The sequence below is a fragment of the Clavelina lepadiformis genome, chromosome 3, assembly GCF_947623445.1.
Source record: "Clavelina lepadiformis chromosome 3, kaClaLepa1.1, whole genome shotgun sequence".
Taxonomy (NCBI): Eukaryota; Metazoa; Chordata; class Ascidiacea; order Aplousobranchia; family Clavelinidae; genus Clavelina; species Clavelina lepadiformis.
The window spans coordinates 19,346,828-19,370,367 of NC_135242.1; the positions used below are offsets into that span (position 1 = coordinate 19,346,828).

General features: G+C 36.5%; 4 protein-coding genes across 4 annotated transcripts; 2 read left to right on the forward strand and 2 right to left on the reverse strand.

The window, feature by feature from the left end:
- Nucleotides 1-21: 21 nt before the first annotated feature.
- LOC143449972 (pre-mRNA 3' end processing protein WDR33-like) lies at nt 22-4,737 on the reverse strand. Its single transcript, XM_076950334.1, has 13 exons — nt 4,492-4,737; nt 4,035-4,287; nt 3,717-3,884; nt 3,501-3,602; nt 3,176-3,330; nt 2,902-3,022; nt 2,629-2,732; nt 2,403-2,526; nt 2,188-2,297; nt 1,959-2,069; nt 1,717-1,853; nt 1,494-1,612; nt 22-1,390 (listed from the first exon to the last, which is right to left on the reverse strand). The coding sequence occupies exons 1-13, from the start codon at nt 4,581-4,583 to the stop codon at nt 344-346; spliced, it is 2,643 nt and encodes an 880-aa protein (XP_076806449.1). The 5' UTR covers nt 4,584-4,737; the 3' UTR covers nt 22-343.
- Nucleotides 4,738-10,456: 5,719 nt separating this feature from the next.
- LOC143449379 (solute carrier family 22 member 16-like) lies at nt 10,457-14,622 on the forward strand. Its single transcript, XM_076949555.1, has 12 exons — nt 10,457-10,653; nt 11,124-11,222; nt 11,368-11,491; nt 12,209-12,312; nt 12,399-12,553; nt 12,718-12,887; nt 12,997-13,131; nt 13,216-13,304; nt 13,403-13,537; nt 13,674-13,765; nt 13,859-13,961; nt 14,056-14,622. Exons 1-12 carry the CDS (start codon nt 10,505-10,507, stop codon nt 14,315-14,317), a joined length of 1,617 nt encoding a protein of 538 aa, XP_076805670.1. The 5' UTR covers nt 10,457-10,504; the 3' UTR covers nt 14,318-14,622.
- Nucleotides 14,623-15,948: 1,326 nt separating this feature from the next.
- LOC143450411 (uncharacterized) lies at nt 15,949-19,964 on the forward strand. Its single transcript, XM_076950938.1, has 11 exons — nt 15,949-16,160; nt 16,378-16,551; nt 16,911-17,144; nt 17,303-17,418; nt 17,520-17,632; nt 17,737-17,850; nt 17,953-18,055; nt 18,187-18,295; nt 18,648-18,743; nt 18,924-19,097; nt 19,305-19,964. The coding sequence occupies exons 1-11, from the start codon at nt 16,032-16,034 to the stop codon at nt 19,614-19,616; spliced, it is 1,674 nt and encodes a 557-aa protein (XP_076807053.1). The 5' UTR covers nt 15,949-16,031; the 3' UTR covers nt 19,617-19,964.
- A 340-nt stretch (nt 19,965-20,304) lies between these two features.
- Nucleotides 20,305-23,284, reverse strand: LOC143450412 (uncharacterized). The gene is made up of 5 exons (XM_076950939.1): nt 23,099-23,284; nt 22,344-22,940; nt 22,121-22,234; nt 21,169-21,254; nt 20,305-21,095 (listed from the first exon to the last, which is right to left on the reverse strand). Exons 1-5 carry the CDS (start codon nt 23,169-23,171, stop codon nt 20,814-20,816), a joined length of 1,152 nt encoding a protein of 383 aa, XP_076807054.1. The 5' UTR covers nt 23,172-23,284; the 3' UTR covers nt 20,305-20,813.
- Between the last annotated feature and the right edge of the window lie 256 nt (nt 23,285-23,540).

Here is a 23,540-nt window from a genome sequence, read left to right on the forward strand (position 1 = left end):
AATAGTTTATCAACCTACAAATTATTTCTTTTTTTACACAAAAAATTATAAAAATTTATTCCAAATAGTTTTATGAAATGATAATTAATAAACCGGGCAGAATTACAATTGGAATATTGCAAAATGAAACAGACAATTTGCGTGCATAAATTCCCAATCAGTTTACATCACAGTCTTATTATGATTGTAACGCAATTTGTGTACATGAATCAAAACGATGCATAACGTTCTTGCGTGATGTTGTTCGTTTAAGCCGTCATACAAAAGCAAATGCGTCATGCCATCTTTCACAAAATAACACATTAGCTATACTTTTTCACAAAACTCTCAATGAAAATATTTATTACTGAAACATAGGTCTTCTCATGCCTCGCCTCATGCGATTTGGAGGCCGCCCTCTTGGAGCACCGTCATGTTCCAATAGATATCTTGGTGCCCCACGACCAGTGCCCCTGCCCCGCACACGAGGGGGGCCATGTCCCCTGAAGGGTCTCCGTGGGTGGTTCATTCCACGACCTAGTAATGGTCCACCATGTTTAAGTTGCATTTCCAATTTATTATATGCCAGTTCTTCCTGTTCAATGAGATTGTATGTTCCCCCTGCGCCATGTTCTCTACCAATGTAATTATTATCCGTTTGACAATATCCATCTTGATTGCCAGGCAGGTAGTCCTGTGAAAATTGTTGATCTTCATTCCCGCTTTCGTGCCAGTCTACTCTTTCTGGCATGCTTTCCCTCGGAAACACTCTGCCCCTTCCTCTTGGAGGACCATATCTGCCACGGGATGGCCTCAGTCCACGATCTTCGTTATGGAAATTTACATTGTTTTCAATTGGACCACCAAACTCCTCGTATTCCTGCTGATTGGGATATTCACCAACAATGTGGTTTTGTTCGTTATAAATACCGTTATCAGGATGCGGCGGCATTGGCCTTGGTTCATGATAACTTTTATCTTCAGGATAATAGTCTTGACTTTGTTCTCTTGGATCCTGTTCATAATCTATATTACGAGGCTGATCATTTAAAGATGGACGCCTGGGGGGACCTGATGGCGGTGGATAATCTGCTGGAGGTAATCGTCCCTCTGGATCTGGTGGATGTTCAAGTAAAGGCCTTCTAACCTCAACAAACTCCTCCATACCGCGCTCCATTGGAATATAATCCTCGGATGACCTCATTTCTCCTCTTAAATGAGGTCTATGTATTCTTGGTGGTGGACGATCGTTTCTACGCCATCCATATTGTTCCTCGTATCGATTAGGAGATGGTGATCTTGATCTTCGAGGAGCTCCTTCTTTATTGGATTCCCATGCGGCAGCAAATGATCGTGGTACGGGACGAGTGTATGGGATTTTCTTTCGGTTATCGTTTTGAGCCGCAATAATCTACAGTTTTAAATATTTATACATAAATCTCACAATGGGGTGAAAAGAAAAAGGGTGGTTTGAAGGAAATGCAAAGTTGGAAATTTAAAACAAACAATCTTGCCTTGCGATCAAACTCATTTTTCTCTTCAAACGACCAGTCCAGACCAGGAATTCCACTTTTTGTCCTTTCTGCATCTCTCTTTGCAATTTCAGCAGCAGCAGCATCGGTATCACCCATTCCTGCAAACGGTTTTGGATGTTAGGGTGAGGAGGTCAGCTACCTTATCTTTAAGTCATCGTGTTTACTTTAAACAGAAACTTGAAATATGCATCACAACAGCCACCTGGAATGCTGGTTACTTCTGTAGATTTATCATTCGAAGAACTGGAAGGCGTTGTTTTGGATGTAGCATTAGAATCATCCAATAGGGTGTATCTGTCTTTCATTTGGTCACCCGGACGGTTTCGAGTCCAAAATTTTCTGTGATATTGAGGGATAACTTAGTGTAAAATATATGACTACAGGGGGGTGACAGTGATAAATCCAGCCAATTTATGATTCTGGTTTGGAAAAAATTTCACTTACGTGCTGTGGTCATTAGAACCAGACACTAATATATGGCCCAGCGGATGCCAAGCTAAACTCCAAATCAAGCTGTCATGAGCACCCTCCAAGCCACCAATTTCTTTGTCTTCCCTAAATAGTAAATAATCTTAAAAGATAATAAACACAATGCAATACTACACTTCCTAATTGTAAAGATTTTATATGATATCTATTTAGAAAACGACTATGAATTTAACAATGCCCTTACCCAACTTGCCAATACATTATGCTGCCTTCTGACCCTCCACTTGCAAACATGTCTTCATGGATAGGATGCCATGCAACAGAGAAAGCCTCTTTTTTGTGGCCTCGAAATATCTACATTAATATCATAAGGAAACCATGAAAACCCGATCACGTCTTAACCTAACTGATTTGTTTTGTAGTTTTTTTTGTGGACTTTCAAGTTTTCTGGCTACTAACCTGTTTTTCTTCCTTTAAATTTCTTATGTCATATAATTTGATGAGGTGGTCACGGGATGCTGTGAGAAACCAATTGCCATTGCGATTGAATTTCACATCCATCACTGTACCTTTATGCGCATGACTACAGGAGCAAAAATAAAACGTCGTTGATTTTACTTTTTCCAAGATATGATAACATCACGTTGAAGTTACTGCAAAGTATTTGTAGAACTTTTATACTAACATAGTAGCCAAGCTTTGTCCAGAACGAGGATCCCACAATTTCACTGGTGTCTGCAAATCCTTGCTTGCAGAAGCAATAATACATTTTTGAGGATGCCAATCGACCTATTAAAGCAATCCCGACAATTTAAAAACTGTATTTGTTTTCTATGTTTATTATTCGTTTTCTCCTTACCTTTTTCAAGTGGACATACTTGGCTTTAATCAAGATATTAAGTCAAATTCATGGACAATACAAGGCCAAGCGCTATGACTAGAAAATACAAGGCCATACCTGCTTCACATCTGAACCATGTCCTCTTAAAATATGTTCTTCGCGGCACCGTACAAAATCCCACACTCTTACAGTGCCATCATCACTGGCTGTGACAAATTTAGAATCTGTCGGACCAAAACTGCCAGAACAAATTACTAATCAAGTTTTGGGATATTAAGTAATTAACCCAAAATAGAAACATAACTGCATTAGTAATACTAAATCTGTTCTATTTATACACAAAAAATTAAGTAAAAGTCACATACGGTTGTGTTTAAAGCAAAAATCTTACCATACTGATCTACAAGCTTGATCTTTATGAGCCTGATACATTTTCACGTTGTTCATATTTAGTTGCCAGTACTTTATATAACCCTGGTTGTCACCTGTTATAAGCCACGTATCATTCCGTGACCAAGACATAGCCCTCACTGCACTATCGTGTGCCTGTAACAAAAATCAAAGCTAAAGTTGTTGGTAAAAACGTGTAGAAACGTAGAAACAACACCCTACGTCTTTAGTAAACACGAACTATGTAAATGCAAAGAAAGTTTAAATACAAAAATGAATGCATTCAATACCAATTTGTTCATCTGTCACATGTAAAAGTTTGCCACCTGTAAAATTGTTTCGAAGTTAAATGCAGTTCCATTCCATAAAGTAAATTCACCGCTTGCAGAACCTGTAACTAGCCTACGACCATCTGGAGTCCAGACAACCTATAATATAACAGTATGTCTTTCTGTAGGTTTTTTTAACAATGAAAAAAATAAAGACAAGAAAAAAAGGAGCAAAAAATATCCAGTTGCAGATTTATTATACTTAATGCTGACCTTGTAAACAGGACATTTCATTTTATTAGTGGCGCTTCGAACAAACTTTGTGGCCACACTGGAGGCAGAGTTATCTTTGTATGCCATTGTTGCCTGCATTTCAATAGAGTATGATGTATCTGGAAGCAGCGAAGGAATGTCTTCTACTACTCTCTGCCACCGCCTCCTCTGAGGAAGAAAAATATGCAGCATCACAAATGATTGAAAAAGATGTTTTTACTTTTACTGTTAAAGATCCCAACAAAGTAGACCCAGTGCATAAAATTTGCAACGTACTCCATCAGCCTTTGTTTACCGTTAAATAAGTTGCACATCTACCTCTAAATAAATTGCACATGATGACGTCCAATCTATCACTTTCCTTCCAGATTTTTTTCTGCTTGCGTCATCTAAAATATTCTGTGGCAAGGATCGACTGCTGGTAGCAAACGGTAAATTTTGACCAAGACCAAGCTGTAGAGCTTGAGCAGATCCATCTCCGAGCTGTCCAAGATGGGCCGCTTTCTCCAACTCTCTCTGTCTCATTTGCTGCTTAAGGAAATTGGGTTGGAAGACATAGGGCTGATAGGTCCTGAAAGTAAAGTGTTCCAAAATCAGTGATAAGACATTTATATCCCAAAGTGATAGTAACAGTAATACACTGTGTTCACTGTGTGCCAGTGTTCACACTCATGTTTTACATGTGTAATGCTACGGTTATTCGAGAATAACCAAATTCATTTGACAATATTTTTATTCTATTTTGTTTAATAAAACAGTAATTCAGTATGCATACCTGGCTTGGTATCTCATCCCTGGTGGTGGCACATCACCCCCACCTTGAGCCGATGCTTGCATAGGATGGGGATTTGGATACATGGTGGCCATGTGCTGATGTGTAATGCAAATAACTATGTGGTGACTTGACCAACTTAAATTTCTAAAGTTCCATTTGATTAGTTAGCCAAAAAATGTTTTAGTTTAAAGCTTTTGTTTTTATGGGCTTACTCCTGCAACATAAAACAACTATTCCATTGTCATACAGTGCGTTCATAATATAGTTTCACACACAAAACCAGATTGGAGTGAAAAGCTAGTAAAGCGTAAATCCCTTTGAAGAACGGAAAACAAAAGCGTTTGTAAAACATTATCATATTAACTCTTGTGGCATAAGAGTTTTTTCTTCCCGAAATAGCTAACTTTCCATTCTGAAAGTATGTACAGTACGATAAAACTAAGGCAAATGTTGTAGCATGGCAAGTATTTCAGTTTGTGGCAGAAGTCAAGGCATTTTTGAGTTAGAAATAAGAAGCATATCAACAGATCTACAATTAAATTAGTTAATTTTTTTATCAACATTTTTGAAGACTTTGCTTGCTTCACCTGAATGATAACACTAAGTAAAATGTTTTTTTAGAGATTGCACATTTACCCTCAATAAAGGGGCGCCAAAAGCTTTTTACATGGCGCTCGAAATATAGTCATCATGCACTGGTTACTACCCTGTACCCTTGAGATTTTGTGGAAAAATGCCATGCATTGAAGTACGGATTATGGGGAGGGCCTCAGGCTTCAAAAATCTTTTAAGGTGGCCTGTGAAGATTGAAAACTTCTCTACTAGGCAAATGTGATATCAGTACAGCAGCCTACTGTACTCTGTCATAATAGAATAAAACATAACACCAGTGATGTCCAACTGTTAGGTCTAGCACTCTTGGCCTCATCTGCGCTGTAACCTTCCTGGTCTGTTTTTATCTCATTTAATTTAGTTGCTTTAACTGTTTACGTTAGATGTGTTTGATTCTACTGTTGACTGTTGTGTGTGAATTCATGACCTTTGTGGACCATAGATGTGGTGACCAAGTTAGTTGTAACCATCAAGTTCATATACCACCATTTTTTCATGCATGCTTTAAGCTTTGTAGGCATTTCCTGTCGTTTAATGTGTAATTTTATCAAATAGTGCCGTTTCATAAATAAATAAATAAATAAATAAAATCTATAAATAAAAGTTTTGGATTACTTTTACAAAATATCGTTTAAGCTGACAACCAGTATATACTATTTCATCAGTTAGCACCTAGCCCTGGTCTAACATAATTGCTGCTTTGCAACCGAATAGTTTTGGATTCAGTTCACAAGGACTGGATATTCTAAAATGCACATCCCTACTTCCAGCACATGAACCCCATCGTAAGCCACTACACCACCGCATTGCTTTCTTCTCCCCGTCTAAAAGAACACTGATAAACCCATCAGTGAAAATCTGTCGGTCACCCTGCCATTATTATGATTCAGCATTCCGGTTAACCGAATCCGGTAAACCGTAAACGAACACTGGTGAAATAGCCTTGTCACTTTGACTAGTCTGGATCTAGTGTACAACCAGATGACGAGTTGCTGCATGGGGTCTACTATACTATAACGGTGTACTACTACACTATCGGCCTAGTATATGCAAAGTTATTTTGTGGTTTTGCACTTCTGCACTAGCTTGACTGCAGAGTATGGAACTTTTCGTCGAGATCTCAGTTGTACAGAAGCAAAATTCCAGTGTGCCGGTGTGCAAGAAAACAGCTGGTGTGCACTATGACTTTTGGCCTAAGGCTGCCCGGCGTTTGTGCAGGTAAGGTGCGGCCCTATACGATAGAAATCAGGAAAAAAATCAGTGTTCTCCATTTTTTTTGAGATATTGGATTTAAATAGTAATTTTTCAAAATAAATAAAAGAAAAATTTAGTGTTCCTTTTTTTGGTGACACCGGTTTGCCCTAGTGTGCAACGTAATTTTAGAAAAAAATCTCGGATGTGCTCTTGCCGTACTTTGCAGTCTGGTGCACTAGACCTGATAATCCTATCAAAAGTTGAAATTATGCAGCATGTCTGTCAGTCTGCATTATCAGTCTTGAGATGTCACATAAAGAGTTGATTGTTTTTAACTGCATTTATGCACATTATGTTTAGCCCCACAGTTTAACAAAGTTGGGTATTGGGACCTTGGATGCTAGTGGGCATCTACTCAAAAACGTTAAGGATATTGGATCTCACTAAAACTCTGCAAGGGCTGAAACAAAGAAAATATGCCTACAGTATATAATAGAGAAACATTGTTTTTAATTTCAGCCTTTTCGTGTGTCCTAGCCTAGGATATTCCCTGACAAGGTTTATTTTTTAGGTATGCAATAAAATAGTAATGCTACTAGCGTTTGACCAATCAAAATTAACCCAGGTTTAAAAGTTACGGTTCCCACTATAATGCCCCCAAACTTTCCTACTTAATTACTGATAGGCTACATGGACCACGGTATATTCAGAGATTCAGACATAGGCCTAGTGGAGTTCAAGAGTTCATCTGGACCATAGATATCTTAAGTATATATACCAAATACTATAGCAAATACTACAGTAAATACTACAGTAGATCAGTGACAGAATAATTAATGGTTCTCAACATTTTTTCGTTTTTTTTCCTCACCCGAAACACACATTTCTATGTGCTCCCCAACCCAAGTTAAAAAAATTTCAGTAAGGTATCTATGTGAAATATTTGTAATTTCCCGTAAGCCCACATATTTTCAATTGTTTTGCAGGAATGCTTAGGAATACCCTAAAAAAACAACATTAATTTGTAAAAAAATCCTATAGCTTATTTGGCGTACATACAAATTTAACTTGCTAAACATGTCAACTTATGAAAGTATATAGACCTTAAGGCAGCAGGTCTTACCTAAATAACCACGATGCTTGACCTTTTGATAGGCTTCAAAACCTCGGTGACTTTTAAATATTTTCACACAATATTCACACCTAATCAATAAGATGCAAAAGTAAACTAACCAATTAAATGCATCCAGGCTTCTATTTTCCTGGTGTGAGAGAGAGTTTCTAAGTCATTTAAAGCTATAAACACCGTATAGGCCTATACTTAAAAAGTCTGTAGCGGCCTAGGTGGTATTTTTTAATACCATTTCATCATGTCTTGCATAAGTGTTTTCTAGTTATTGATTGAAGTTTATCAATTTGATTTTTTGCAAACACTTCAACTGTCGTTTGATATCTGGAAACTTGCTCAGTATAACTTCGTGTCAACACTCCTTTTTGTATGTTCCTAGGTTGTTTTCCAGCATCTGTGCTGATACAAAGTCTTAATTGGAGTTGCTCGCTTCTTAACTTTAACGCTGATTATTTAAGTATGTCTTAATGTGTCAGCTTTAGCTATATATACCTCACATTGTGAAAATATTATTTTGCCATTTGCCCCTGCTACACGACTCTCAGCTTTATTCATGACGAACATTTTAACTCCCATCGCTTTCACGTTATATTAGCTCGTACTTCCACCAGCGAGCAGATTTAGTCGAGTAAACCATCGAGATAGAAAGCGCTAACTGCGTGAATCATCGAAGTCAACAGACGAGCTGTCTGAGCTAGTCATGGTGATTGCAACTCATGTATGAGACATGTAATAAGCAGTAGTATCATTTATATTATTGGTTATTTACAATATTGAGAAAGTGTAGGCTACAGCACCTAAAATAAAAATATTTTCTTGTAAACTATTTATGTTGTAATATTAAAACCTTTCGGCTGACAAAAGGTTTGAGTATTCTAACCACATGCAACAATAGAGTTAGATAATTCAACAGGTAAGTTAAGTTAAAATAAGATACCTTCAAAGGACAAAGTGCTCTTCAAGTTTCTGCTAGTAGCCTCAGCCTGTCTTCATTGTTAACGTACTGAAAGAAATTATCAGCTTGTAAAGAGGGAGATGTTACAGGTTTGATCCTACACTCTTCATCGTCGACCACGATTTTAACTAAATACTCTGCAGTAAGTGCTGGTGCAGACGACATGTTAGCAACTGACAGGTTACATACGTTTGAATCGTCAAAAACTCAAAATAATGAAAACAACAGCTTCACTTCGTCGTAATTGACGTCACGACTACAAAAACGACGTACGAAACATGCGAATGTGCAAAATGTTTTACCAATACTGTCGAAGGTATGAACATATCCTCCCTCTAAGTAATCTATGGTGTGAAGGTGTGAGCGAGTAAGTGTACGCAACCATGCGCGACGCGGGCAAAACAAAACTTTCTCTTCTAATAACAAAGAAACAAACGAGAAAGGGGTAGTTCCCAATAATTTTCTTTAAATCAATGATTTGACTATCAGAACAAAATCATAATTGGCCCAATGCCTTTATAATACCGAATGATGCCGATAATGCTTTTATGAAGCGTGACGGCGGCAGAAAGATATGATTGGCTAGAGCAGTGATGTCCAAGTATGTATTATAAAGGCATTGATTTGCCCAATGAGCTATACTGTATTGGAAATAAATTTTCCCAAACGGTATAAGACCAACATCGTTTTGAGTTAACAAAATAAGAAATATTTGTAAAATTGTTTTAGCCATTATAAACTTAAACAATCAAATATTCTTTTATTGTTATAAAATCGCATGACCTTGTAGCCGGTGAATCCCCTGCGATGAAAACGAGAAAGTCAGAATTTATCATGTGGCACATGCACTGTAGTGTTATCGTCGATTTTATAGACTTTACTTCAGAGGATTGTATGCTGCTTAGATCTGTTCAACTTGAATTACACAGCGCTCGTTTGTTTTAGGTTTTGGTTGAACTTAAGGCTGTCACTGTTTCGGATAAAAAAATTACATGTTTAAAGCTATTTTTCATGGTTTCTTGTTAACTGAACTTAAATGTTATAACTTAAATCACAGTTACCTTAATCTAAGCTAAGTCTTCATTCTAATCTAAATCTATTTTCAATTAAAACCTAAATACCTTAAATCGATTTTTGTATACCCATTCTCATAGGTGGGCAGTAACGCGGTACTTTTTCAGTACCGATACCGGTACCTTCGGTACTTTTTTCAAAAGTACCAAATCTCTGTACCGAATTACTTTTTTGTAGAAATTTCAGTTGGTCCCAGTACTCGGTATTTTTCACGTAATAATTTCAATATTTTAGCAAGTATATTTTGAAAAATACATGTGAATTAATCCTTAATAGAAATTTTAGCATCTGTTGATCTTTTTTAATCTTGAAACATCAAGTAAAATTGCAAGCGGTTAACGTCACATATTTTTTGACTTGGAGTAACCTTTACCGGGGGCATAATAGCGGCAAACATTGTATTTGCAACAGCAGCATCTTTCACACAAAAATTACCGGTACCAAGTACCGACTAAGTACCGAACTACTTGTTTAAAATAGTATTGAATACCGGAATCGTTGGTACACTTCTTGCCTAGTACCGGTACCGTTATTGACAGTCCTTTCAAAGTACCGACTGCCCTTTCTACTAACCTAACCACCTATCTTAAACAACGGGCAACAGGACGTACTTACCGTAAAATAGTCACTCTGTAAGCTTAAACTTATCATTTAACATATGCGATTTTCCATCTAAGAGACTGATATTATTTATAATTATATACTGTATAAGGTTTTCACGGGTTATAAACAGATTACCTATACTGAAGTAATGAAGTTGCTATTTTATGGACTAAGCCGAGTTTATTAAACCATTGTTTATAGCTTAGCAGTAAGCAAGCCCAACTGAAAAAGGCACAGAAAGTTGGCTATGTGTCAATTTTCCAGTGCCAAAATACCGTTTTGCAGTGAAATCATAAATATGTATCAAGTATTATTAAATATTATGATATCATAAGTATTATGCTGAAGAGGTACAAATTTTGAAGTTAGATTTATTGGTATAATTTATTAAGTGCACTCAAAGCAAACTTTCTGACACGGTTTGCAGGTTGAGATAAACTCCTAGAATGATTGAGTTTGATGCAGTATTGAGAAGCTATGGCAAAAGAGCCGCCCTTAAGCAAGTCCTTTTCACTGCACTTGTTTACTGGAATGCCTTGCCATTTGGAATGCATACTCTAGCACCAATTATGTATGCAGCTCCAGCCAATTATAGGTAAGATACAATGCCAAAACAAACCTAAATAGATTCGCCGAATATCGCCTGTGTGGACGTTTCTGGCGAACACAAATACAAATGACAGCGAATCCTAATACAATATTACTTATAAATTTATTTGCTGGTAAGAAATGGTGGTCTATTTTCCTGGCTAAGGTAAACAAAAGTCAACAGTTTTTGCTGAGGGTCATTGACTTTTGCTTTTTAAATCGCAATTTCATTATTAATTTTTAGCTATTGTGTCACATTACAAACAAGATTTGGTGACTTTTTGATAAAATTTTATCATCTGGTGCTGATACGTATAAATTTGGGATTCGTTTATGTTGACATTTATGGTATTTGGATTCGCATGTACTTAACAATCTTCTTGCAGGTCATCTCTACTTAAAATCAAATCAATGCACTTTTATCTTCAATACTTTCTAGTAGTTAATTAGTTGTGTTGTTGTTTTTTATTCTTTCAGATGTAACGCTAGCATTTCCTTGGACGGTAAAAATTTTCCCTACAATACAACTATTTATGCAAACCTTGCTCCAGGTTTTTCCTCGGACAAATGTATGAAGTAAGTGGTAATTGACTGGGAAGTAAAGATGAAGTTTGTAACATCAGCACAATGTTTGCCTGTATGATGAAATCTATATTTACTCTCAAGGTTTGCATCCTTATTTCAACTTTGAAATAGAAAATGCAATTAATATATTATGCAGATTGATAACATCTTGCAAAGAAAATCACACTGAAAAATGTTCAAATGTTTCCATTCATGAGGAGCAATGTGATTCTGGGTACTGGTTTGATCGTATGGAGTTTACAAATACCATTATTATGGAGGTGAGATTCATTGTGTGATGATACCATATACGTACAAAAATTGTGCTGAACTGTTTAATCTTTAGCACAAAACTTGATGTTTTATTCCGATATATGATTATTGTGACATTCTTAATGATTTTTTTGCTAATACGTTTGTCTGCCAGTGTGCCAACCATTACAGACGAGATCAGTTAATCGCATACCGGTCTAACGCATAAATTGCTTTATCGCATAGAATTCCACAATCCCAAACCATTCTCATACACATGTAAAAAAAATACATCGGTTAATCACATAAACCGATTAGTTGATTAGAAATTCTCGATTGATTTGCAGATTTATATCACTTAATCGCAAATTTTTCTTGAAGAAGCTTTGCATTGTTCTGTTTTATTCTTATCCTAACTAAGCAGGTCCATAAAGACACATTATTACCGCAATGAGTTTCGGTTGTTCACATTACAATATTAATGATATTTTGACTGTGACACCATTACAAATTTCATGGTGAAACAAGAAAACTTTTTCATTATATAATCATACAACATACTTGATATCAGGCACAAAGTAGTTTAACTCAACTATCGATTTTTTAAGTCTTGAAATACTATTTTTTAGTACTTAAGGAACAACCCATTATATCATTTCCTGTGCTACTATTCATTCTGTTGTATTGATGAAAATGTTGTTTAACACGTGTTCACAAAATGTAACTCAGTTTGTGATATTTTAAAGTGGGGCCTTGTATGTGACAAGAAGATTAAGATATCTATTGCGACTTCCCTATACATGGCTGGCATGTGGCTTGGATCAATCTTCTTTGGCTACATATCAGACAGGTTAGCTATAAATATGATGCTCGAATTGTCTATTCTTTTTAACAACATATTACGCTTGTTGTAAGTAGCATGGCTTGAATAAACAGATTTGGAAGAAAGCCTTCTATGATTGCTGCAGTTATTGGGGGAATGGCTGCAAGTTTGTCTTTAAACTTAGCTGTTGATTTTTGGACATTCCAATTACTTCGATTTTTTGTTGGTGTCTTCTGTTATCCTGCATTTATGATATCATTTATATATGGTAAGATGCCTGCATATTAATAGTTTGAACCGTTTTGAAGTTTATTATTTTTGCTTTAGATGCAGTTATTTCAGTTAAAATTCCAGTAAAGAAATTGATAATTAAATGATGAGCATTGTAGAACTTTTGGTTTGTGTACTAATTTGTTTTTGTTTTCTTTTTAGCAATGGAAATAAACTACAAGCAGAGAACATTTGCAGGATTACTTATTCATGTGCCATTTGCCGTGGGTCATGCTTTAAATTCCTTGATTGCTTTTTTCTGCAGAGACTGGAGACATTTTAATATCATCATTTCTCTGTTTTTTCTACCATATGTGATTTTTCATTTCTTTGTAAGTAATTCTTACAGTGTAATTAATTTTATCAATTAAATGCAAATGCTACCTGAATTATGCTACTAAATAAGTGTTCAGTTAGTGCTAGCCACTTACTATGCTGCAGATTCCTGAGTCACCTCGCTGGTATTTTTCAAATGATCGCAATGAGGAAGGAAAAGCATCTGCATTGAAGTTTATTTCAAGCCATGAACTCAAAAAAGATGAAGAAAAAGCAATTTGGGAAGATGCAGCATCATCAGTAATCTTTTTGTTCTGATTTATATAATTTGTGACTTGATGTGTAATTTGTTTTGATTTATGTAATTACAAAACTTATTTGCAGAATAAAAATGGTCAACAAACCTACTCCGCAGTAGATCTATTTAAAGGAACTCGAATGAGAATAATAACCTTCAAAGTGATTTTTATTTGGTAATTTGGGTTTTGTTTTTCAAAGTGGTTTTTAAAACACAAAAGCCTAAAAATGAACTTAAAAGCTCCAACCATAACTTTACATTTTTATTTTACAGGTTTTCAACCAGTTTTTTATTTTATGGTTTGTCCTTGAACGTTGGTGCACTGAATGGAAATATATTTGTAAATAATGCAATGAATGCAGGGGTTGAGATTTTAATTTCCATCTTAATTATTATAACCCTTGATAGGTATGTTTTTGAAGTTATGTATTTTCTATCTCCTTTGTCCTTATCTCTTGTGCAAATGTTTCGTAAGAATGTTGCAAGAATAAAGTATTGTGATTTTAAATATCAAAATTTAGGTATAAAATTTGCGGCATTTTAGGGTTGGAAGAAGGCACATGTTAGCTCTCACTATAACATTTTCTGGAATAAGTTGCATTATTAATGCAGTGATGAATAGCACGGTTGGTACAGGTAAATTTGTAAATGGTGAGCTGACTTAGCTCAGCTGTGTGCAAAATTTCTTTTTTTCAATTCAATTATTGTACTTTTTCACAAAAATTATAGATGTTTCGAGAGTTGTTGTGTCACTTCTGGGGAAAATTGGTGCTGCAGGGGCTTTTCAGATTCTGTACAATTTTACAGCTGAACTGTATCCTACTGTTATAAGGTATGTGGAAAGGAGAAAAATGTCCATTCTTTGTGAAAACATTCATATTTCAATCAAACCAATCTTTCATGTTATATTTTATCTTGCTTTGCAGGAGCAATGGCGTTGGTGTTGGAAGTATGGCCGCTCGCATTGGAAGCATATGCACTCCATTTGTCGTACGTCTTTATGATGTCATACTTTTTCTTCCTGATGCAATATTTGGTGTTGTTGCCGTTTTAGCTGGGTTGGTGGTGTTAACCCTGCCTGAAACAACAAGGCTTGCCCTACCACAAACATTAGACGAAGCTGAATTGTTATACATAAAACAAAAGCAGGGTAGAAGTGTTACACAGGAATCAAACTTAAGAGAATAACATCTCACTTTTGACCAATGATATACGGGTTTCTGACCTTAACTGTCAGAACCTTAACCTTTATTGTCATAAGAAATTGTAGTTTACATCCCTAACTTACCTTGTTTGTTGTGTCATTTTGTTTTGAAATGTTTCCTGCTAAAACAATTTTGAAAAGCTTAAATTTTTGTGAGCTCAGTTTTTTTAATCGGATTGCTTTTTTCACTGTGCTGACTATTTATAACCGTGTATGTACCGTACGTTGAGTTTAAAGTTTATTAGTTGCCTAAACGTTAAAATAGTTGTGCGTTACATTACATCGTACTACAGTTACATTACATTGTACTACATTACAGTTTGGCGCGGTAGGAACGGTAAATCATTACTAGTTGGTAACATAGGTAGACAGCACCGAATTATTATACGTACTTTTTCAGTACCAATACCGTCGGTACTTTTTCCGTAATAACTTTAACAAGTATGTTTTCAAAAATAGCCTACATGTTAATTAATCCTTAATAGTAATTTTAGCATCTGTTGATCTTTTTTAAGCTAAAAAATTAAGTTAAATTGCAAGCGATTAACGTCACAAATGGTTTGACCTGGAGTAACCTTTACTGGGGGCATAATAGCAACAAACATTGCATTTCCACCCCCAGAATCTTTTACACAAAAAGTACCGAATACCAGAACCGTCGGTGCATTTTTGCCAAGTACCAGTGCGGTTACCGACGGTACTTTTAAAGTACCGACTGCCCACCTCTGGTTGTTAATAGCATGCGCTAATACACAAACAAAAAGTGCCAAAGCCTAAAAGGCTTACAACGTTCATGAAAATACTGATGGTATTTGCTGATAACAAGTAAAGGTCAGTTTAGATCGAAATTTTACTGTTAAACTAATTTACCACTACTTCAGGGATTACTATGTGGGTTTGGTGACTATGCTAACCTATACCATCTTATAGCTGCTAGCACGATTGTATTATAGCTATCTTGCATGTTTAAGCTCTTGGGTTTTGCCATTTTTTTGCTGCTTATTAACTGGTCGTGAGCATGTGTTTTATTGTGCTCTAACTACAACCGTTAGCATCGCAACTTTCGCTCCGCACAGTTAATGGTGAAAAATAAACAATACAATCTAAAGCTGATAAAGGTTAACTTGTATGCGTGTCTGCCCTGGCACAACGCAAGCTATGATTGTTTATGATAAAAAATTAGCAGAAATTCTACATAATAAGAAATAAAAATTTTATTTCTGTGTAATCACAATCCTGCTGAACTGCGGTGTCGTGCTGCTCGCTGCATCTTTGAGGAAGTTCCTGTCATAAATGCTAAATTTAGATTAGGCTAAATATGAAACGCTTTTTGTCTGTTTCCTGTTTGAATTCCTCTGACCTCTAGACTGTTTAGCCTGGGCTTGGCTCTCTTCTAACTCTTGAACATGTTTTATAAGCTTTCGCACCAACATGCGGACTAAGCTAAGTTGAAGTTGGTAATACGTATAGATAGGCCTATAGGCTAAGCTACTGGATCAGTACAGTACGACACATTATGCTAACTTAGGCTACAGTACTTAATGCTGAATTAAGTTATTATTATCTGGCGTCAATACATAGCCTACAGCTTTTGGTTTTGCAGAGTTAAAGTGCCGGTATAAGTGTGAGTTTATAATATTTGCTCAGCACTTATGCACAGGCTAGGCTAGTCGATTAGGCTCGATAGAGTTTGTTGCAATGATTTTCTTGTTGTTTTGCTTGATTTTTCAAAGCTTCTGTGTTATTGCTTTGGACGACTTCCCGCAGGGCCATCTTCAACCACTGGGCAATCAACGTCTTCCTTCAGTACCAATAGACGAATTTACTGTAAGTGAGAAATTAACAGTAGAACCAAGACCGGGTCTAGTATACAAGTGCACAGCCACAGGATTTCTATGCACTAGACCCCAGCTACTCAAATCTCTGGTTGTGCACTTGTATACTAAACCCCTAAGACCTAAAGGTAGATTATTATTGGCGAAAACAAATTCACAGAATAATATCTTTAACTTGATACCTTATCTGTGAGTTACTGATTTTTTAGCTTGATACAGCTCCAATTCCACAACAGTTTTATGAAGAATATGTAAAACCAAGCAGGGCTGCTATATTCCGTAATGTGTTGAAGGATGCAAAAGGCTTTAAGGTCTGGTCTGATGAATACATTCGTGAAAATTATGGTGAAATGGAAGTACGATTGGAAGGAAAGAAGGAAAAAGTAACTTCCATTCTAGTTGATTTAATAATTAGGCCTATTTAGATTTTGAAATTTATTTTATATTTCTAGTGCATATAGTAATCAGCCTATGTATTTTTGTAGGTGGTGGCTTATTTGTTATGTGCAATGTATTAAGTTTACATGTTTTTGTATTAGTTTAAAGCAGTGCTTCCAATGCGTGGTTAAATCTGCTAATTTACTGGTAATAATCCCACAAACATTGATGTTGGTACAAGTTATAATGAGTGCAGTAAAATTAGTAGATGAATTAGACTAATATTAGCATTATTGTTATTAACTTATTATGCTTACAATTAAACACACCAAAAAAGGCACAGAGCTTTGCATGTTGCTCGTAGGGCGGTGGCATTCCAATTGGTGAAAAGTACCTGGGACGAGACACTTTACGGCATTTTATTGACAACTACCGTTCACCAAATTCCACAACCTACATTGTGTCAGAATTACCAGAACCAATGTTCAAAGAGGCTGGTGTAATTCCATCTGTAGGCGCATGTGGGGAGATGATGAGTCGTTTTGTTGAAATTGATTTATGGTGGAGTAGTGGCGGTTCTAGAAGTGTTATTCATAAGGTTTGAAAAATTAAAGTGTGATTTGACTGAGTTTCATGTGACATCAATTTTAAATAATCAAGAGCGTTAGCCATTCATTACTAACTCAATGAGCTAATGACAATGACTAATTGTATCCTTGTTTAAATGTATCCTTGCAGTTTACTTTTGTTCAACAGGATGCTTTTAACCAAATAAATTGCTTATATCGTGGCACCAAATACTGGAAACTCTTTGAATACAAATATGAGAAGTGGCTTTATAAACACCCGGAATCTACAGATGAAATTGGGGGGTAAGTATTACCACTCTCTATTTTATTATTCATCAGTCCAAGAGCTACCTTGAAGGATTTTATTTGCTAGCCAATATTATACCCATTTGTGGTTTGTTTAGATTTTCAGACATTAACGTGGGAGCCGTAGATTTATTCCAGCATCCTGACATGGTGAAAGTGCCATGGTCAAATTTTACTATCAACGCTGGAGATTGCCTTTTTGTTCCTAAAAGTATGTGAAACTGCAATTTTGTTTTTGTTGTACTTCAACATTATTTTTCAGTAATAGTGTTGGTTGCTCATGAAGTGGTAAGTGTTATTGCATTGTGTTTTAAGGTTACTACCATCAGGTGGATTCTGTTGGCCCAATAAATCTTGCGGTTTCAATTTTGTTTGGTAGAATGGATGGAAAAGAATCCATTGATACATCTGACTGTCATGACGAAATAGGTCACTGTTACTAAGTATTGGTCATTTGGTCTCATAGTAAACGTTAAGCTTATTTTAGGTTGTGCTAAAAGTCAATATTGTAACAACGCAGTCTTCTTTTAGATTACAAAAGCATAAGATACTTAAGTGATTTTGATGTTATGTGGAAGTGGGCTGGAAAGGGTGTGATGTCTATGGGATATGGTGACTTTGAAGAAAATTATCGGTATTTGCTTTAGATGGTATTTTTATTCCAGTTTGTCTTATTGGTGGCATTTGGTTGTAACAAATTACAGAGAAATCAAGGTAGTATCGGTGGTAACTGCTCAATAATGCAAAGTGAAATATATTTAACAGAAAAGAGCTCATTGAACTTGCAAATGAACGTGATATCACAACTGAACGCATCAACGAAATGAAACTTGAAATGATCGGCGAAAGGTTGAGTTTTGGAGACATGGATAAGGTGAGACTGCTAAATAAACGAAGTGGGCTAGTTCCAAGTCCCCAGGACTTGGTCTAATACTCAATTATTGACATTGTATGTTTACCACCAAGTTTCATGACTTACCTAACAAAAGAAATGAAAGTACTAAACTGGTGAATAAAGGAGTAAAGTCTTTGAAGTATTTACAAAATTTAGTAGTAAAATGTATATTTACTCTTGTTGGTACCAGAATCAACTGTCCACGGTGTAAGACTTAAATTACCTGATTATATGTTGAATACCACTCACAGTGTCTTTACTGAAAGTAGTACATGTTGCCTTATTTAATAGAGTTGCAATAACATTAGTAACGACATGATTTTCTATTAAGGCCTTTTCTTACCTTGATTTAAATGATGATGGAAAAATAACTATATCTGAATTAAAAGAAGTCAATCGTACCCAACTGGCTAAATTTGCATTGGAGGTACAATTATTTTTACGTATCATTGTATTCCATTTGTTGTAGTAGTTTAAAACGTCTTTGCAGTAAAACCGGGCTGTAGAAATATCATATTAAGGTATAATTTATATAAAAATTATGGTGTATACTTTTCTTAGTATTTTATTTGTTGCTTAGTGTATTAGTTTATCACTCTTATTATAGATTGAAGTCTATGAACCATCTAACACCTATGACTTTGAATACTCCTATGTGTCTTATGATTTCGTACTAGCGATTTTGAAGCAAGTATTGAAATTTAAAGAGTCATTTTCAAGAAATTATTGGATTAAAGTTTATCAAAGAGTCAGCCATGGAACTAAAGAATTTGCAAATGAGGTATATATATGGGCATATGCTTCACCTTAGATGTGCATGTTTAGAATTTAAGGTCAAATGAAAGACAAATATATGTGAGCAAGAGCAATTAATTTGACTGTTCAGCATGTTACTTTTCCTTTTTACTTAAACATTGCATTCTATGTGCACAAAGCTTTTATTCACCACCATAGACACTTATAAACTTCAAAAATAATATTTCTTCAGATATTTACTGGTCTTGCCGGATCAGAAGACAATGATATGGTCTACAGCAAAGATGTGACAACAGATGTGATAAAACATGCTTTACGAAATTGGCTTCGTTACTGGGTCCCACAATATTCACCAAGTGGGCAGCATCTGGAAAATGGAGAAATGGAAAACAATCGTAATGTTCAAGAAGTTGATGACGGTGTTTCACTTGGATACGGAGTGGAATTGATTCTCGACGACCCATACGATGGTACAATGGTTAAGCAAAATGTGCAAATTGATCCTTTAAACGAAGCACATGCAAGTGCAAGAGATGAACTCTAATCCTTGACTTCGTTGTGATGCAGTAGACGTATACTTTGCTTATGCCGACTTAATTTTTTAATGAGTTGCAATGTTTTTGTTCAAAATACGATACAGTAGATGCTTGTGGTCTAATGTGATTTTACGATGTTTGTCTTCATTTGAGAATCCTATGTAACTTCTGCGTTTATGTTTTATTTTTTTACAGTATGCTAGTAAGCCTTTAGCAAGAGATTATCATGTAATTGCAAGCTTGATGCATTTTTGAAAGTTATGCTCGTCTGAACTTTACTGTTTTATGCCAAACAGAGATTATTGAGTTGTTAAAGCCAAACTGTGTCTTGCAGGAATAAAAGATGTTTCTAATCAGCAGAATGTCACAGTTTGTTATTAAGTCGATGGTTACCTGCGTTATTAGTTGTTTTCCCGCGTTAACAAAACCAAAATGCCTTGTAAAATAATAGTTAGAGGCGCTTTGTACAATGATCGCGGTTTCCTTGTCTTTTTACGCAGGATGTCGGAAACGATCTCAAAAATATAGTCGCCGTTGCCTGCTTAGAAACTTTCTATTTTGCTTGTATGTCAACAACTGTACTGGAATAACTATTATCTGAGAACACCTTAGTTTGCGAGCATTTTTATGAAATTTTGCCGTGGATCTTTTGCTCAAGAAATGATTGGGTAGACAAACCGACTTGGTCATGCGACGTTTCAAATGATGAAAATGTGTATTATTTACGCGCCAATATCCAATTTGTATAGCCTACCGTACATCAAAAAAACGGTGACACCCGAAAATTCTGCATTCGTCACATTATTGTAACAGTCAGATAATATTGCACCGTTGCCACACAAGCATTGGCGTTCGCTACCACTTTTCCGGAGGAAACGTTAGAGTAAAAACTGAATCTAAATGCTAATACAATCAAAAATTGCCGATGATTATACACAACAGTATTTACAGTAATTCGGATTTCCGCTTTCCAGGAGGTCCCAATGCTCCGTTTGCATTCCTAGCAGCCGCCCATGCGTGTTGTAGCAACTTCGTAACCCTTTTATACTAGCATTAGCCTGCTTGGCATGTTGAGAAATTAGTTAATAATGACAAAAGTAGATAACAATGACATGAGTAGTTATATACTATACAGCAATATCGAAAATGACATGTAATGAAAGTGGTTGTTATCACAAACGCAAAGCAATGCCACATGTCATTATTTATTCCTTGCGGAATCCGTTTTCACGATAAAACTTTGCCCTAGCCACTACGTCGTTGGAATAGTCGTCGTTGGTCGATCCTCGGTCTAAACCTTTCAACGACCGTACATCATCGACACCGAAATTGTAAGCGGCGATTGCGCCTTGCAGCTGTTGATCAGGTGACCAATTTGGGTGCTTTGCTTTCACTGCTTTCAAGTTGTCCGCCAAAATTTTCGTACCCTGGTTGAGATGCTCAACTGAATAAGCCCCACCTTTAGTCGAATGATGTCGTTTATCAACCTGAAAAAATTAGGGCTCTTTGTGACAAAGCCAACAGCAAACGTTATCATTGTTTGAACCAGTATACAAATACCTGCATTAGCCCAAAGCCATTTCCATGATCTCCCGTACCCGTCGAACTTAAAGCGGATCCGCCACGACTTTCCCGGCTTATGACACCTACGGAATTGAAATTAAACTTGTAACTTGAGAAAAGAAAAGTCATTAAGTTATAACCTGTAGGCAAAGCTGGGCACGAAAGCAGCTGTTTTAGGAGGTCGCTATTTTTTAAATTAGAAGCGGAACCAAAAGTGCGCTCTTTTTTTAAGGGTTATTTTTGTAAATCCAACCAGTTGTAACCATTTTGTGCGTTCGCATCGTTGTTTGTGCATTATTATTTTCACTATTTTCACGCACAATTTTCGATCCCAAAATTGGGGACGAAAAATGAGCAATACAATACGCAGCGCTATGTGAGCATGTCAGAAATATATGATGGTGGTTCGGTATAAACGTTGTTTTTACACTGAAAACAATGTTCAATCTGACTGGTGATCGATGAGATGATATAGAGAGACTCACTCAGACACACACAGAGTTGTCATCATGGTGCCGTAATTTTCTTCACGTCGCTGTTATTTATACATCTTAAGCGATATATATTGTATGCTTAGGCCATATGATATGTAAGTGAAGAATATTATAAAATAACTAATGATAAGCAATCATTAGGCTACAGTAAGACACACGTTCTACATTGCAAATTTGATGTTCGCAACATGCAGTTTTCGAAATCATATCAGTTTTCGAAAATTCGTTAGAGTGAAAATATTTCGTAATTGCTAAAAGGCGCGTGAGCGGCAAAACGAGCGTGCTCTTTGTTTTTATAGAAGTGCGAAATCACGGGCGGCATTCTTTTTTCATTGACAAGCAAGAGTGTCTTTTTAAAAAAGCGGTTGCCCAGCCCTGTCTGTAGGTGGGCATGAAGAGCGGTTTCACTCGAGTTTCCGACAGCAAACATTTAACAGCACCATTTCATATCGTACCTGCTACTACAGCGGGATCCATATTGTAATTTCTAGCAGCTTTTATTATGTTCGACTTGTAGTTGTTTATCCTGGACAGGTCGTTTCTTGCCATCTGACGTGACGCTCTCACACCTTAGATTATACGACACGTTTAAAAGCTGCTAAATTCTGCATTAATGGAAGTTTGTCCGATAGTAGCTTTTATTAAGTTATAACTTGTAGGTTTATGTGCTTAGCTTACCAGTGTACGACAAGCGGTCGGACCTAGCTGTGTCTGAGCTTGCTCCAGTCGGATTGAGATTTCCGATATCGCCAGAAATCTTTGGCTTTACTCTTGGCACTGAAATCTGTGAATGACGACTAGACGAGCTTGACAAGACGTTGCCGGAGTTGAACGACGAAAATCTACCGCTTGTTGGCAGCGGATTGTTCAAGATAGATGAAGAAAAACGGTTGCTTATTGGTAGCGGATTGCTCAAAATAGATGAAGAAAAACGGTTGCTTGTTGGCAGCGGATTGCTCAAAATAGATGAAGAAAAACGGTTGCTTGTTGGCAGCGGATTTCTCAAAATAGATGAAGAAAAACGGTTGCTTGTTGGCAGCGGATTTCTCAAAATAGATGAAGAAAAACGGTTGCTTGTTGGCAGCGGATTGCTCAAGCTGAATGAAGAAGAGCGACTTCTTGTTGAGAGAGGATTTCTGGATCCGAGAGAGGACAAGCGGCTGCTGAACGTGTTTGTTGATGAATGCCATGGAAATGAACTACGACGACTATTTCCAAAGACTGACGTTGATGACCTGCTTGACGAAGAACTACTACTTCCACCAAATAACCACCCTGCAAAAAATGTAAATCTGATCATACGCTAAATGCATTATAACTATGCTGTCCGGGCATTCGGCGGAGATATACAAACATAATCATTTCTATTACAATTGTAATAACAGTAAATGGGCCTAAAATTTGATCACTAAAATTAGCAATAGATCACTTACCTTCCGCTTTCCAAACGGATGAACCCAGTAAAATGCCGAGCGCTACAGCAACTTGAGCATGAGCGTGTTTCATTCTTCTCCTTCAATAATTCTACGAATTACAAGTTTATCAAAGTGAATGCTACAGCCTTACAGGTAATGCTCGATATCGAAATGAAAACAACTGACAAAGGGCTGGTATATATAGTAATGTACCACATTAATTGGTAAACCAATCTCTCTTGTTGACGCAAAACTGGGTAGCAATGCGAAAATGAATGGCGGGGAACCGAAACTGCATAACGGGCTGAAATTTCAGTAAACAGGCGAGTGCTCCTCTGGCTGTTTGCAAAAAAACAATATTGCTTCGAAATCATGTGTAGGCCTAACAAGTTCATAAAACGACACACACGTTCTACCTCACCTCACGAAAGTAGCAGAAAACCGAGATATTGTTTAACAC

Excerpts from the sequence above, each read along its gene's own strand:
- LOC143449972 (XM_076950334.1), bottom strand. The coding sequence starts at position 4,583 with ATGGCCACCATGTATCCAAATCCCCATCCTATGCAAGCATCGGCTCAA. Across the intron at positions 3,885-4,034 it reads CATGTGCAATTTATTTAGAG|AGGAGGCGGTGGCAGAGAGT; the intron begins GTAGATGTGCAA and ends TTTCTTCCTCAG. Across the intron at positions 2,070-2,187 it reads ATAATGTATTGGCAAGTTGG|GGAAGACAAAGAAATTGGTG; the intron begins GTAAGGGCATTG and ends TTTACTATTTAG.
- LOC143450412 (XM_076950939.1), bottom strand. The coding sequence starts at position 23,171 with ATGAAACACGCTCATGCTCAAGTTGCTGTAGCGCTCGGCATTTTACTG. Across the intron at positions 22,235-22,343 it reads CGACCGCTTGTCGTACACTG|GTGTGAGAGCGTCACGTCAG; the intron begins GTAAGCTAAGCA and ends GTATAATCTAAG. Across the intron at positions 21,255-22,120 it reads GGATCCCGCTGTAGTAGCAG|GTGTCATAAGCCGGGAAAGT; the intron begins GTACGATATGAA and ends TCAATTCCGTAG.
- LOC143450411 (XM_076950938.1), top strand. The coding sequence starts at position 16,032 with ATGATTTTCTTGTTGTTTTGCTTGATTTTTCAAAGCTTCTGTGTTATT. Across the intron at positions 17,145-17,302 it reads CTAGAAGTGTTATTCATAAG|GATGCTTTTAACCAAATAAA; the intron begins GTTTGAAAAATT and ends TTTGTTCAACAG. Across the intron at positions 17,419-17,519 it reads TCTACAGATGAAATTGGGGG|ATTTTCAGACATTAACGTGG; the intron begins GTAAGTATTACC and ends TGGTTTGTTTAG.
- LOC143449379 (XM_076949555.1), top strand. The coding sequence starts at position 10,505 with ATGATTGAGTTTGATGCAGTATTGAGAAGCTATGGCAAAAGAGCCGCC. Across the intron at positions 13,132-13,215 it reads GGGAAGATGCAGCATCATCA|AATAAAAATGGTCAACAAAC; the intron begins GTAATCTTTTTG and ends ACTTATTTGCAG. Across the intron at positions 13,305-13,402 it reads TTCAAAGTGATTTTTATTTG|GTTTTCAACCAGTTTTTTAT; the intron begins GTAATTTGGGTT and ends TTTATTTTACAG.